General features: G+C 49.9%; 1 protein-coding gene across 5 annotated transcripts in view; it reads left to right on the top strand.

Moving 5' to 3' along the window:
* inpp5b (inositol polyphosphate-5-phosphatase B) overlaps positions 1 to 15,896 on the top strand; it is a 38,168-nt gene that overhangs the window by 13,188 nt on the left and 9,084 nt on the right. For all 5 annotated transcript variants that reach the window (XM_064345378.1, XM_064345518.1, XM_064345443.1 and 2 more), the window contains 12 exons: positions 4,116 to 4,212; positions 4,679 to 4,849; positions 7,416 to 7,517; positions 7,693 to 7,807; positions 9,185 to 9,301; positions 10,030 to 10,217; positions 11,643 to 11,754; positions 11,895 to 12,004; positions 13,301 to 13,436; positions 13,947 to 14,057; positions 14,276 to 14,441; positions 14,869 to 15,104. In XM_064345378.1, the coding sequence (XP_064201448.1) occupies positions 4,116 to 4,212; positions 4,679 to 4,849; positions 7,416 to 7,517; positions 7,693 to 7,807; positions 9,185 to 9,301; positions 10,030 to 10,217; positions 11,643 to 11,754; positions 11,895 to 12,004; positions 13,301 to 13,436; positions 13,947 to 14,057; positions 14,276 to 14,441; positions 14,869 to 15,104 (1,661 nt within the window). The remainder of the gene's footprint in view (positions 1 to 4,115; positions 4,213 to 4,678; positions 4,850 to 7,415; positions 7,518 to 7,692; positions 7,808 to 9,184; positions 9,302 to 10,029; positions 10,218 to 11,642; positions 11,755 to 11,894; positions 12,005 to 13,300; positions 13,437 to 13,946; positions 14,058 to 14,275; positions 14,442 to 14,868; positions 15,105 to 15,896) is intronic.

Genomic DNA, 15,896 nt, shown 5'->3' with positions numbered 1-15,896 from the left:
CGGGTTCGTTTTAACCCTTTCACTGCTGACACAAACCATCTGAATGCAAAGTGGAAAAAATTTAACAGTTTGCGCCATCCCACTGTTTGGGAGTGTGCTCTTTGATAGACTCACAAATAAACACACACACGTATGCTCAGACACATGCACACACTACTGGGAGCCCAGAATCTCAAGCTTTGAATATTTATATTGAATATTTAAGTCCCCCTGGAGCAGTCTCAGTTCAGATGAGCTCATATTTTAATGAATTTATTTATTTAATTTGTAACTGAACGGGTTAGGCAAATGTGATTTCAGTGCAAGTTTTGTACTTGGCAGGATTGTTTTGTTTATTTGCTGAACAAGTTACCCTACAGGGTTGGAGTCCTGATCTATGTGGTCACTTCTGGCACTACGATCTTTACTTTACTTGATCTTTACTTACTAGTGTGTTTTTCTGCACCTCTGCACCTTGAACTGATGCACTTGTTGTACATCGCTCTGGATAAGAGTACATTACATTGCAGGCATTTAGCAGACAATGTTATTCTAAGCTTTCCGTGCGGAAGCAAACCACAAGCACGCAAGTTTGTTTGCTCTGAAGTGGCCCTTCCTGTGGTCAGAGTGGTCACGTAGCTGCACTCCTGCTGGTTGTTGACCCCCTAACAAAGGCGTTCATATGTTACGGATTATTTTTTAAAGAGAAATAGTTGTGTTTCTGGGCGGCATGCAAAACAGTGTTTAGTTTCACATGCTGTGTCACACATCGCTTCTGGGAAGTGGGGTAAGAACCGCGCGGAGTGGCTAACCGCCGTCAAGCACGTCCTGCAGAGCGCTGCAGTTGCAGCTCACTGCTTTCAGTGTAGGAACATGCTGTGAAGTATTGGGTCCTTCACTGCCTTTTCTCCTCAGCAAGCAACTTTTGTAGGTGGCCAGGAAAATGCCTGTCTCCTCCCGGCAATCCAGAAGTCATTCATAATCATAGTCATAGTTATTACAGTGTGGAATGGCCCTCTCAGCCGCAGTAGCAGTTTGAGCTATTGCAGGTTTTCCTCAGGGCAGCTGAGTTTCTGGAGTGGGAGCCCCCTGCTGGTGGATTCAGCTCACTGCACCCCCTGCTTCTCCTAAGACCTGGAAAGGCTCAAACAGCTATGCATGGGGGATCGCTGTTTCCACACTGGTAGTTCCAAGTCTTGGGAGTGATGCATTGTGGGATATGCACTAGAGGAGGAGGGGAAGGCTGTTTGCGATGTGCTGAGCAGCTTTTACGGCTTGCAGCACAGAGAAGTGAACCCTGCACTGAGCATGCTCAGTGTGAACCCTGCACTAAGCGTGCTCAGTACAAACCCTGCACTCACTGAGCGTGTTCAGTATGAACCCTGCACTGAGTGTGCACAGTGTGAACCCTGCACTCACTGAGCGTGCTCAGTATGAAGCCGCACTGAGCGTGCTCAGTACGAACCCTGCACTCACTGAGCGTGCTCAGTATGAACCCCGCACTGAGCGTGTTCAGTATGAACTCCGCACTGAGCATGCTCAGTATAAACCCTGCCCTGTTTTCCTCCCCCGATGCGGGCCTGCCTTGGCATGCAGGGAGTTCCCCTTTGGAAGCTCGGAACAATGTTTTCCATTTCCTGTTTCCCTGTCGTGCGTAATACCGCTGGGACCCTCCCCTCTGGCCCAGCTGGGCCCTGCTCTGTTTTTAGCCGGTTTTATTTACCTCTGCGTGCTGCTTCGGCTCGCTCTCTCTCTCTCTCTCTCTCCCCCCCTCTCTCTCTCTCCCTCTCTCTCTCTCTCCCTCTCTCTCTCTCTCCCTCTCTCTTCCTCCCTCCCCCTCTCTCTCTCTCTCCCTCTCTCTTCCTCCCTCCCCCTCTCTCTCTCTCTCTCTCTCTCTTCCCGGAGCCTGTTTAGTACGCACACGGCGTTCCTTGTTCTTCCACGGGCGTAGTTTGTCACCGGTGCCCCCCCCCCCCCCCCCGTCTGAGCCGGCTGGAGGGGGGGTTTGGGCTGGTTTTTTTCCGTTCTGGAACGGGCCCCGTCGGGCGGCTGGGCTCGGATAATTAGGCTGTGATTAAAGACCTATTACGGGCCCTGCTACCGAAGAGATGCTCATTTAGCCAGAATGATGAGGTCCTTCTCAAGGTCTCAGAAATCTTGTGCAACTGTTTAAATGAGAATCCTGTATGTGTGTGTGTGTGTGTGTGTGTGTGTGTGTGTGTGTGATTTAGGCCTGTGTGCATCAAGTATTTACAGCTTAAGGTTAATTTCCAACAACTGTCCTCTTTACAGATGCACACAGACACCCACACACAAACTTACTCACACACTCGCACCCACACACACACTCACGGACACGCACACACACACACACACGCACACGCACACACTCACTCCAGTATAATTTTTGATAACATGATCACTTTAATATGACCTGTGACGATGTGATTTACGGTGCCGCGCTCCAGTGCCACGTTTGACCTTTCGTAACCTTGTCTTGTGACACGCTGCGCCTCTGCCAGTCGATGATGCGCGCTCCGGCGCTGCTGGAGAGCAGCAGTGTGTCCAGCTGAGGTCCGTGAGCCACAGTGGCCCGAGACCTGGCTCAGAACACCACTGACCTGGCTCAGAACACCACAGACCTGGCTCAGAACACCACAGACCTGGCTCAGAACACCACAGACCTGGCTCAGAACACCACTGACCTGGCTCAGAACACCACTGACCTGGCTCAGAAGGCCACAGACCTGGCTCAGAACACCACTGACCTGGCTCAGAACACCACAGACCTGGCTCAGAACACCACAGACCTGGCTCAGAACACCACAGAACACCACAGACCTGGCTCAGAACGCCACAGACCTGGCTCAGAACGCCACTGACCTGGCTCAGAAGGCCACAGACCTGGCTCAGAACACCACAGACCTGGCTCAGAAGGCCACAGACCTGGCTCAGAACGCTCCACACCAGAGAGAGTTCACATGTAACATCTCTGATGATGCAGGTTGCCATGCCGACCCTGAACGATGACACAGTCATCGTGAAGCGGAGAAGGAACGTCCTCAAACTATGTGCATTCCGGTCACGTAAATTTGGGCTTGCGTAAAGTCTTTGGGGGAAATTGAAAAATCAATATGGAAGTAGGTGAGCGTCAGGGTAAGGTTGCGTACGGCTTGCAGGAGTCGAGCAGGGTCTTGGAGATGCTGGAAGGTATTCCCAGTGCATGGATACTGTAATAATATTGTCCATAATAGGATATAAGGTCAGGAGTGTGGAGGACTGGTCTGTGCTTTTACTTCTGTGTTATTTGCTCCATATTATGCTGTGTGTTTGTCAATCATTATTTAAACTATGAACTTAGTTATTTTCTTCTGTGAGCAAAAATAATATATTTTTTAATTAATTGCAAAGCGAGAAAGTGTTCTTGTGAGCAGAACTGTTGGTCCTGCATTCATGCAGCGTGTAAATTACATCTGATTCAAGTTCTTCGGGGTGTTGGCCCGTTGCCGTGGGTTACTGTGTTGTGTTGTTACCACACTGTATCCTGTGTAGTTTGGCCACAGCCGCAGGGTTTATTTTTTGTTTGGTTTTTTTTTAACGGAACCATCCTGTGACAAGGCGAGCCGTTATGTTGCATACCAAGGCCCCGGCAATTTGCAACATCACCCCTTTCGCAATCTGCATGATGGTGCCCCCGTCCCCCCCCCATCCCCCTCCCCGTCCCCCTCCCAGTCCAGAATGAGTGCCTGTGCTCGTGAGCGGAGTAGAGGCCTGGCGTGTTCGGGGTTTTAGTTTCACGTTCGTTCCTAGAGTTTCGCCGTTTCGCTTCTCCTCTCAGGAAGCCTTTATTTTATTATGTCAGGTTTTATTTCCCCAAAACCGGGCAGAATTTCTGCACGCTGTCAGTTTCATAAGGAGATTTCTTCATCCACACACACCCGCACGCACACACGCGTCACACACACACACGCACACACACGCGTCATACACACACACACACACACGCGCGTCATACACACACACGCGTCATACACACGCACGCACTCGGGTATGGGTGCGTGTGCGTGTGCATGTGTGCATGCGTCTCTTAGACAGTGTAGGTACTCACTCAGCGCTCTCTCTCTCTCTCTCTGTAGGGACCATGGCGGTGGGGAACGGTAAAGTGCGTGGAGCTCACGAGGTGACTGGCGACAGCAGGGGTGAGCCGCTCGCAGGGGAGAACAGCGCAGACAAGTAAGAGCGCCCTCTGCTGGCCGACCGGTGCATCCCCCTCAGCTTCCGTCAGCATGTTAGTTTTATCTCTGTTTGTGTTCAGGTAGTTTAAGCTCTGCTGGTGTTCAAGTAGTTTAATCTCTGTTTGTGTTCAGGTAATTTAATCTGTTTGTGTTCAGGTAGTTTAAGCTCTGCTGGTGTTCAGGTAGTTTAATCTGTTTGTGTTCAGGTACTTTAATCTATTTGTGTTCAGGTAGTTTAATCTGTTTGTGTTCAGGTAGTTTAATCTCTGCTGGTGTTCAGGTAGTTTAATCTGTTTGTGTTCAGGTAGTTTAATCTCTGCTGGTGTTCCGGTAGTTTAATCTGTTTGTGTTCAGGTAGTTTAATCTGTTTGGGTTCAGGTAGTTTAACCTCTGGTGTTCAGCATTTGGTGCTCAGTGTTCAGCGCTCCGTGCTCAGTGCTGCCCCCCCCGCGCTCTCTCCTCAGTGGCGGTAAGGTGAAGGCTGAGGTGCGGGACGACCTGGTGCGTTCCTCACAGCACACCGTGTCCAACAAGGCGCAGATCCTGAGCATGCCGCAGTTCGGCCTGAGAGACAACCTGGTGCGCTGCGAACTGCTGAAGAACGAGGCGCTCTACACCTCCATCAGAAACTTCAGGTGAGTGTAACCTCTACACCTCCATCAGAACCTTCAGGTGAGTGTAACCTCTACACCTCCATCAGAAACTTCAGGTGAGTGTAACCTCTACACCTCCATCAGAACCTTCAGGTGAGTGTAACCTCTACACCTCCATCAGAACCTTCAGGTGAGTGTAACCTCTACACCTCCATCAGAACCTTCAGGTGAGTGTAACCTCTACACCTCCATCAGAACCTTCAGGTGAGTGTAACCTCTACACCTCCATCACAACCTTCAGGTGAGTTTAACCTCTACACCTCCATCAGAACCTTCAGGTGAGTGTAACCTCTACACCTCCATCAGAACCTTCAGGTGAGTGTAACCTCTACACCTCCATCAGAACCTTCAGGTGAGTGAGTGTAACCTCTACACCTCCATCAGAACCTTCAGGTGAGTGTAACCTCTACACCTCCATCAGAACCTTCAGGTGAGTGAGTGTAACCTCTACACCTCCATCAGAACCTTCAGGTGAGTGAGTGTAACCTCTACACCTCCATCAGAAACTTCAGGTGAGTTTAACTTCTACACCTCCATCAGAACCTTCAGGTGAGTGTAACCTCTACACCTCCATCAGAACCTTCAGGTGAGTGTAACCTCTACACCTCCATCAGAACCTTCAGGTGAGTGTAACCTCTACACCTCCATCAGAACCTTCAGGTGAGTGTAACCTCTACACCTCCATCAGAACCTTCAGGTGAGTGAGTGTAACCTCTACACCTCCATCAGAACCTTCAGGTGAGTGTAACCTCTACACCTCCATCAGAACCTTCATGGTGATTATGATGTAACCTCTACACCTCCATCAGAACCTTCAGGTGAGTGAGTGTAACCTCTACACCTCCATCAGAACCTTCAGGTGAGTGAGTGTAACCTCTACACCTCCATCAGAACCTTCAGGTGAGTGAGTGTAACCTCTACACCTCCATCAGAACCTTCAGGTGAGTGAGTGTAACCTCTACACCTCCATCAGAACCTTCAGGTGAGTGAGTGTAACCTCTACACCTCCATCAGAAACTTCAGGTGAGTGTAACCTCTACACCTCCATCAGAAACTTCAGGTGAGTGTAACCTCTACACCTCCATCAGAACCTTCAGGTGATGAGTGTAACCTCTACACCTCCATCAGAACCTTCAGGTGAGTGGGTAACCTCTACACCTCCATCAGAACCTTCAGGTGAGTGGTGAACCTCTACACCTCCATCAGAACCTTCAGGTGAGTGTAACCTCTACACCTCCATCAGAAACTTCAGGTTGAGTGTAACCTCTACACCTCCATCAGAACCTTCAGGTGAGTGTAACCTCTACACCTCCATCAGAACCTTCAGGTGAGTGTAACCTCTACACCTCCATCAGAACCTTCAGGTGAGTGTAACCTCTACACCTCCATCAGAACCTTCAGGTGAGTGTAACCTCTACACCTCCATCAGAACCTTCAGGTGAGTGAGTGTAACCTCTACACCTCCATCAGAACCTTCAGGTGAGTGTAACCTCTACACCTCCATCAGAAACTTCAGGTGAGTGTAACCTCTACACCTCCATCAGAACCTTCAGGTGAGTGTAACCTCTACACCTCCATCAGAACCTTCAGGTGAGTGTAACCTCTACACCTCCATCAGAACTTCAGGTGAGTGTAACCTCTACACCTCCATCAGAACCTTCAGGTGAGTGTAACCTCTACACCTCCATCAGAACCTTCAGGTGAGTGAGTGTAACCTCTACACCTCCATCAGAACCTTCAGGTGAGTGTAACCTCTACACCTCCATCAGAACCTTCAGGTGAGTGTAACCTCTACACCTCCATCAGAACCTTCAGGTGAGTGTAACCTCTACACCTCCATCAGAACCTTCAGGTGAGTGTAACCTCTACACCTCCATCAGAACCTTCAGGTGAGTGTAACCTCTACACCTCCATCAGAACCTTCAGGTGAGTGAGTTTAACCTCTACACCTCCATCAGAACCTTCAGGTGAATTTAACCTCCATCCGAGAGGGGAGACAATGCTGATGCTCACTGTTGCCATGTGAGACAGATGTTGATGCTGGCTGTTGCCAGGGGAGACAGATGTTGATGCTGGCTGTTGCCAGGGGAGACAGATGTTGATGCTGGCTGTTGCCAGGGGAGAAGGATGATGTGTGGTTTGTGTTTTTGAGACACTGCCGGATGTGTCCTGTCCTGTCTGTCACTATGGCACTGGCCAGGGATCTCTGTCAATGCGAATGGAAAGCCACTCAGGTCCCAATGCCAGTGGTACGTGACCCGCCAGGGACTGACAGTCCCAGGGTCTCTGGGGCGTGCCTGCTAAATACTCTCACCCCAGTCCAGCCGCGTGTGCAGCAGGTGTCTTCAGACACATCTGAAGATACCTGCTGTACATGGTGAACGGTAGAAACCGTTCACCATGTACAGCATAATCAAGGCAGCATCAGTCGCTCACCGATGAGCAGCCGGGCATTGTGCTAGCCCTCGCTATGTGTCCTGCTAGTCACGCTCTGTCGGTGCGTAGCTTGGCGCTCACTCTGGCCTCTCCTTTTGGGTGGCTTTTGCAGATTCTTCCTGGGGACCTACAACGTGAACGGCCAGCTTCCCAAAGAGAGCCTGCTTCCCTGGCTGGGGTGTGTGGCCGAACCCCCGGACATATACTGCGTGGGGTAAGCCCAAAAAAACTCAGAAAACCTCACCCGTTTGGGCGGGTACTGCTATCTTATGCGAGTAGAGGGGTGTGGCAGGCTGTGGAGGGGCGGGGCTTGGTAATAACTGTTCTGTTGGGTTGCGGGTTACAGGGAAGGGGTGGGGCTGGGTTATAACGGTTCTGTTGGGTTGCAGGTTCCAGGAACTGGACCTCAGTAAAGAGGCCTTCCTGTTCAATGAGACCCCGAAGGAGCAGGACTGGATGAAGGCAGTCAATGATGCTCTACACCCCGACGCCAAGTACGCTTTAGTAAGGACTTTTATTTCCATAACCCCGCCCACAAGTACGCTTTAGTAAGGACTTTTATTTCCATAACCCCGCCCACAAGTACGCTTTAGTAAGGACTTTTATTTCCATAACCCCACCCACAAGTACACTTTAGTAAGGACTTTTATTTCCATAACCCCGCCCACAAGTACACTTTAGTAAGGACTTTTATTTCCATAACCCCGCCCACAAGTACGCTTTAGTAAGGACTTTTATTTCCATAACCCCGCCCACAAGTACGCTTTAGTAAGGACTTTTACTTCCATAGCCCATATATATATATATATGTTTTCTTATAATAACCTAAAAAGATGTACTGCAGGGCTTCTCACTTTCTTCATTCTAGTCATGTTCTTTAAACAAACTGTGTGTCTTCCAGACTCATGAAGGTGACACTGGTATTTTAGTGATTTTATAAAGTTTATAACCAGCCCCCCCCCCCCCAGTCCAAATTTAACACACTTCATTGCTTCCTAATTGCCCTTCAGCACTCTGAATGTCTTAAGAAATAGAAGCCGGTCTGCGAGTGTTCATGCATTTATTAATTTAATAAAGTTTCTGCTGTTAAGCTACAGAAACAGAAACAAAAAGTTAGTCAGCATGTCTGTTCTGTGCGTGGGAGTTTGGTGGGGGGTTGGGTGGGAACTGTTCTTAGTGGCTGAGTCTGTTCTGAAGAAGGAGGACACACTCATCCTCACATGATGAGGCAGTGCCCAGGGGTTGGGGGCTGGGGGGGTGGGGCTGTCACATCTTTCCACATCAGAGGCCTTTTTATTCTCTGTTTTAATTTTGTCTGGGCTTCAGAATGTCCGTCACCACGTTACCATGACGGCCGCTGCGCTGGATATCGCTGCAGGTATTCACGGAGTCCTGTGCGTACGTCAGCTCAGGGAACCTTCTGGAAGAAAAAGCGTCTACCCTTACCTCATAGGGACCTTTGACAATAAGACACCAAAGAGGCAGCTTTCAATATTGCAATAGCTCGACCTCGCCCCCTAGTGTTTAAACCTCATTACTGAAGTCATGTGGAGAGCCAGTCAGTGTGACTACAGGAATGGCATAATTATTTTTTTTTGGGGGGGGGGGGGTCCTCTCTGCTCTCCGGGTCAAGGGGAATGTCGGAACGTTTGATGTACTGCTCACCGCACTGAGAGCAGCTCTTTTTGGGCCGATGATTCTGATCAGAAATGACGAAAAAATACACAAAATATTGTTATTGATATTATCATTATGTTCCTTTTCAACTGTGGTTCATTATATTGGCCTCAGAATGACCGACATGTTTGTTTGCGGAGCTGTTATTAAAATAAATGGCAAATCTCACCTCTCTCTCCCTCTCTCTCTCTCCCCCCCTCTCAGGTGAAGCTGGTGCGGTTGGTGGGGATCATGATGCTGTTCTACGTGAAGCACGAGCACGCCGAGCACATCACCGACATGGACGCCGAAACCGTGGGCACGGGAATCATGGGAAGGATGGTGAGAGCGCGTCCAGACTTACCGCCATGGGCTTTAGAGTGGAGAGTTAGCGCCATCGGCTTTAGAGTGGAGAGTTAGCGCCGTGGGCTTTAGAGTGGAGAGTTAGCGCCGTGGGCTTTAGAGTGGAGAGTTAGCGTTAGCGCCATGGGCTTTAGAGTGGAGAGTTAGCGCCATGGGCTTTAGAGTGGAGAGTTAGCGCCATGGGCTTTAGAGTGGAGAGTTAGCGCCATGGGCTTTAGAGTGGAGAGTTAGCGCCATGGGCTTTAGAGTGGAGAGTTAGCTCCATGGGCTTTAGAGTGGAGAGTTAGCGTTAGCGCCATGGGCTTTAAAGTGGAGAGTTAGCGCCATGGGCTTTAGAGTGGAGAGTTAGCGCCATGGGCTTTAGAGTGGAGAGTTAGCGCCATGGGCTTTAGAGTGGAGAGTTAGCTCCATGGGCTTTAGAGTGGAGAGTTAGCGTTAGCGCCGTGGGCTTTAGAGTGGAGAGTTAGCGTTAGCGCCATGGGCTTTAAAGTGGAGAGTTAGCGCCATGGGCTTTAGAGTGGAGAGTTAGCGTTAGCGCCATGGGCTTTAGAGTGGAGAGTTAGCGTTAGCGCCGTGGGCTTTAGAGTGGAGAGTTAGCGTCATGGGCTTTACAGTGGAGAGTTAGCGCCATGGGCTTTACAGTGGAAAGTTAGCCCGTGTGACCGGACGCCCCTCTCTCTCTTTCTCTCCCTCTCTCTCTCTCTCAGGGAAATAAAGGCGCGGTCGCGGTGCGGTTCCGCTTCCACAACTCGGACGTGTGCCTGGTGAACTCCCACCTGGCGGCGCACGCGGAGGAGTACGAGCGGCGGAACCAGGACTACCGCGACATCTGCTCCCGCATGGCCTTCCGACAGCCCGACCCCAGCCTGCCGCCGCTCGCCATCATGAAGCACGAGTACGTCCCTTACCCACAATCCCCCAGGGGCATACGTCCCTTACCCACAATCCCCCAGGGCCATATGTCCTTCACCCACAATCCCCCCGGGGCTCCAGTACGTCTCTTACCCACAATCCCCCAGGGGCATGAGTGTGAACCTTACCCACAATCCCACAGGGGCAGGAGTATGTCTCTTAACCACAATCCCCCAGGGGCACGAGTGTGAACCTTACCCACAATTCCTCAGGGGAATAGTATGTTGCTTACCCACAATGCCACAGAGTTGTCGGTGTCTGCTGGAATGTGTATGTGTTTATGTCTATGTGTTTGTGTGCTGTATGACATTACATTACATTACATTATAGGCATTTAGCTGACGCTCTTATCCAGAGCGACTTACAACAGAGTAACCAAACTCAGGATCAAGTCCACTTAAGTCCATTGAACAACATGTAGATAAAAAGCCTTTACTATGATGCATACATTAAGGAGAAACAAGATAGTCTGAGCCAAAATTTTTTTTTTTTTTTTTTTTTTTTTTTTTTTTTTTTTTTAATAGTTATGGGAGGGGGTTTAGGGAAGAGGAGAGAGGTACACAGAGAAGAGGTGCGTCTTGAGTTTCCGTTTGAAGGTGCTCAGACACTCTGCTGTTCTGACCTCCACTGGAAGATCGTTCCACCATCGTGGGGCCAGAACTGCAAAGAGTCGAGACCTTGTTGCTGCTCGTGTAGGGGGAGGAATCAGCCGCCCTGTAGTAGCCGATCGGAGCGATCTGGCCGGCTTGTAGGGTCTGATCATCTTCTGCAGATAACCAGGAGCTGACCCCTTGACTGCTTGGAAAGCAAGCACCAGTGTCTTAAACCGGATGCGAGCTTGCACTGGTAGCCAGTGGAGGGAGATGAGGAGGGGAGTGACGTGGGAGTCACGAGGGAGGTTGTAAACCAGACGTGCTGCTGCATTCTGGATGAGCTGAAGGGGTCTGGTGGCTGATGCTGGGAGGCCAGCCAGGAGGGAGTTGCAGTAGTCCAGACGTGACAGTATCATGGCCTGGACCAGGAGCTGTGTGGAATAATTGGTGAGGAGTGGTCTTATTCTGCGGATATTGTACAGGATGAACCTGCACGACCGGGTGGTTGCCGCGATATTCTCAGAGAGTGACAGCCTGTTGTCGAGCACAACTCCAAGATTTCGGGCACTCTGTGAAGGGTGTAGGGGAGTGTCTCCTAAAGAAATGGGCAGATGAGAAGTGGGAGAGTTTGAGTTTGTGTGTGTGTGAGTGTGTATGTGTGCTGTATGTGTTTGTGTCTGTGTGCTGTTTGGGTTTTGCTGTTTTGTTGGATTCTCACTGTTTGTAATTTTCACTTGCTTTCTTTCTGTACAATCAGGTAATGAATTGGTTGTGTAACATCATTGTGTTTGTGTTGTATCTGTGTGTGTTTTCAGTGTGGTTTTATGGGTTGGAGATCTGAACTACAGGCTCTATGATATCGGGGCTGAACTTGTGAAAAATCTCATCGCTGAGAAAGATTTCCAGTCTCTGCAGGAACACGACCAGGTGAGCCCTGTCACACCTCAGCGCAGCTGGGTTTTTATAGATTTTTTAATTTCCTTCCTCTATACTTAAACAACAGTAACAATGGTTTACAAAATTTTACAATGACCCCCCTTCCCCCCCCGTCGCTCTGTCCCGCCCAGCTGAGGAAGCAGATGAAGGAGGGGGCCGTGTTTTCAGGATTCGTGGAAGGAGACATTTCCTTCCAGCCGACCTACAAATATGACACGGGCACCGACCAGTGGGACACCAGGTAACCCTCCAGGAAAAAAGGGAACGGGCCCAATTCAACAAGGGCCTGCTTCAGGTAGCAGGACACACAGCCTGACAGCTTTTCCTCTGATTGGCTCAGCAATGCAGCTCTAGCTCTGAGACATACTGAAGTCCTGGAGCTTTCTACCTAACCCTGCTATTGCCAGAGTGCCTCACCCTGCAGGCTAAATGGCTGAGAGGGTTTCTGTTTTTATTCAGAACTTCTGTTTATCAGAAGAGGATAAACGCCTGTCAGGCAGACGCTAAGCTCAGACTCTACAGCACGTGGTTGGAATGCTTGGGAAGAGTCGTTATGATCAGATTCATCCTGACAGACTCACTTTGTGAACTCATTACTCAACAACAATAACTGCACTTCACATGCTGAGCATCAGATGACAATGAATATAAAGATTGTGATTATTATGATTTCTGTGACTTGAATATTAGGCTTCTATGCTTATTAAGTAGCAGATTATTAATGATACACAACATCTGTGGTGCTGCTAGGAATATGGCTAGAATTGGAAAGTAGAGAGTGGAACAGGTGATTGATGTTTTGTGGCACTCGGCATTCATTGGCTGAGTCAGTCTAAAGCTGGCCAATAAGATCTTTGGACTGCATTTCCCATGATAATTTTTTTGCTGCTCTAAATACAGGAAGTGGTGGAAATTGTTTGTCCCTATGAAACCAATCCTGAACTCTGGAACCACACTCAGTTTTTTTTTTTTTTTTTTTTTTTGTTTGGCGTATCAGAGAAGCATACATGTAAGCATGATTTAGCAAAAATGTTAATCTTGTGAAAAGAAGGCGAGCGTTGTTTGACAAAGCTGCAGGAAAATAGCTGCATATTTGCAATTGGGTTGTATATTATCTTGTGAGTGACGCATTCAAAATGAGACGTGTATTTTTAAAAAGTATGAGGTGTGTTTTTTGAGGACATATTCTCATACCTCACAATGGTCATCTTTACCTATCTTTTTTTCCTTTTTGTATTTCCTTCTGTAATAATAATGTTATAAGAACAGGTCTGGTTGTAAGAACAGAGTATAAGATATAGGAATATGCTATAAGAGTAGAATGGGGTAGCTGTGTTTCTGTATTTAGCTGTGCTTGCTATTCTTTGATTTGTTCAGCGAAGTTCACACTTGATTCTGAATAGGCTGTCTGAGTAAGAGCGCCCACTCAGTGCGTGTAAACTAATGAGGTCCAGAAGGCTGAACAGCGGTTTTGAGCTGGACTTCCCCTTTATAATGAGCCCTGACGGTAATGCGCGTGCCGTTCCCATGGCTACAGCGAGAAGTGCAGAGTCCCGGCCTGGTGTGACCGGATCCTGTGGAAGGGGAAACACGTCCAGCAGCTGCACTACCAGAGTCACATGACCCTGAAGACCAGCGACCACAAGCCCGTGAGCTCCCTGCTGGAGGTCGGGGTAAGAGAGGGTCCCCGCCGACGCTGAGGGTGGTTTTTGGAGTAGACGGGTTGAAGGTTCTGGGAGTAGACGGGTTGAAGGTTCTGGGAGTAGACGGGTTGAAGGTTCTGGGAGTAGACGGGTTGAAGGTTCTGGGAGTAGACGGGTTGAAGGTTCTGGGCTGTCCGACGGAAGGCCGGCTCTCACGGCTGCTGTGAGTAGCTTCCTGCTCAGCCGTGAGCGGGATCGGCGTTGTGCTCACTCAGGAGTCACCTGAGCTCACGCTGCCTGAGGAGTGTGTTTTAGCCCTGAGAGGAGTCGCCAAAGCTGCGCAGACAGTCACTGTTGTTCCTGTCCGGCTTACACAGCGGGAGAGACCGGAAACCGCCATCCTGCTCTTCCTCTGCAGTTCGCTCAGCGTCTTCACTGACCCTGAATTTTACAGGGACCTATGACCCTTGACCCCTGATCTGTGAGCTTTTCTCCTAGTTAGCCTTCTCTATTTTCAGTTTTTACTCTCCTCTCTTCCAGATTAAGGTGGTGAATGAAGAAGCTTACAAGAAGACGTTTGAAGAGATTGTTCGAAACCTTGACAAGATGGAGAACGAGTGCATTCCGTCCGTTTCGCTGTCCTGTCGAGAGGTGAGGATCATCACGTTTCAAACTGCCGTTTGAGTTCCGCTCTTTCTCGGGCTGCTGTCCTTCATTTCTGCGACTGCTCAAGTTCAGTTCTGCTCGATGAATGTAATGGAATGTTACATAACGGAATGTAATGGGTGTGTGTGTGTGCGTGTCTGTGCGTGCGTGTGTGTGTCTGTGTGTTTCTGTCTCTCTGTCTCTCTCTCTCTCTCTCCCCGTAGTTCTGTTTCAAAGATGTGAAGTTCATGCAGCACCAGGCCGTCACCCTGACGATTCACAATGACGGACAGGTGCCGTGCCAATTTGAGTTCATCCAGAAGCTGGACGAGCCCGCCTACTGCAAGCCCTGGCTGACGGCCAACCCTCCCAAGGGCTTCCTGGCGCAAGGTGAGGGCCGCCCATAGACACGCCCACAAACCTGCCCATAGACACACCCCTGACCTGCCCGTAGACACGCCCACAGACCTGCCCATAGACACGCCCACAAACCTGCCCATAGACACGCCCACAAACCTGCCCACAGACTCACCCCTGACCTGCCCATAGACACGCCCACAAACTTGCCCATAGACACGCCCACAAACCTGCCCGTAGATACGCCCCAGACCTGCCCATAGACACACCCACAAACTTGCCCATAGACACACCCCTGACCTGCCCAGAGACACGCCCACAGACTCACCCGTGGACACCCCCCCCCCCCTCCAAATACACACCCACTACCCCCCCCACATACACACCTACAGACACACCCACTGACCCCCCCCCATACTGGCCCGCTGATGGGTGTTTGTGTGCGTGTGCCCCCGTCCAGGCGCCTCCCTGAACATCGAGCTGGAGGTGTTTGTGAATCGCTCGACGGCCCCGGAGCTGAACTCCGGCCGCGAGCAGATGGAGGACATCCTGGTGCTGCACCTGGAGATGGGCAAGGACTACTTCATCTCCGTCAGCGGGGCCTACCTGCCCAGCTGCTTTGGCTCGCCCCTGCGCGCCCTCTGCCTGCTCCGGGACCCCATCCAGGACCTCCCCCTCGAATCGCTCCGCCGCCTGGTGAGCTCACCTCCTCTCAGCCAATCAGCTGTCAGGGCTCCTCACCAAGCCCAAACGCTGTCCCACATCTCCCACATCCCAACAACCAGTCCGCTTTTCTGTAAGCCAGTATGGTGTGAGGAATTCCCATAACCCACTAGCCAATCAGATGCCAGGCTTATCCCTCTTGTTTCCATTCCCTTTTACACACTTGGTCTGATTGGCTGGTCCTGCTCACACATCGCCTGTCCAAGCCAATCAGGAGAGACTGACGGGTACTGGAGTCCTTCTTAAGATGACCGACAGGCTGCCAGTAGGGTGGAGGGTGAGGAACTGAAAAGTAAAGAGCTGGTCCTTCTCCTATGTGCTCATTTTTGGTCTGGATATTTGGAAACGTGTAAACGTAGCTTCATCATGCAGTGTTAATGCTGTTGCTTACCATAGACCGCCCTACATGGACATTGGACATGACGAGGTGTTTGATCTCATTTTCTTTGCCCAATCAGTGAAGTGCAGCTAGTGCCAGTAAAACAGAATTCCAGTGAGGCTTTTTTTTTTTTTTTTTTTTTTGCTGAACTGGTATTTCCAGAGTTTGGCTGTAAGGATTATTTACCGTTGGAAGAGGAGATGAAGTGCTTGACTGTGGTAAACAGGAGGAACTGGAGTAAAAGGGCCTTTTCTCCTCCGAGCTGCAGGCACATTTTTGAGCTGCTAATCTGATGATGAATTAGAGCAGCGGAAAAAAACTCAGATTTAATGAACCTGAAAGCTGAAAACAGGCCAGGAATTGTTTTTTTATTTATTTATTTTTTT

The sequence above is a fragment of the Anguilla rostrata genome, chromosome 1 (assembly GCF_018555375.3).
Source record: "Anguilla rostrata isolate EN2019 chromosome 1, ASM1855537v3, whole genome shotgun sequence".
NCBI lineage: Eukaryota > Metazoa > Chordata > Actinopteri > Anguilliformes > Anguillidae > Anguilla > Anguilla rostrata.
This window is presented reverse-complemented; position numbering and strand designations above follow the sequence as displayed.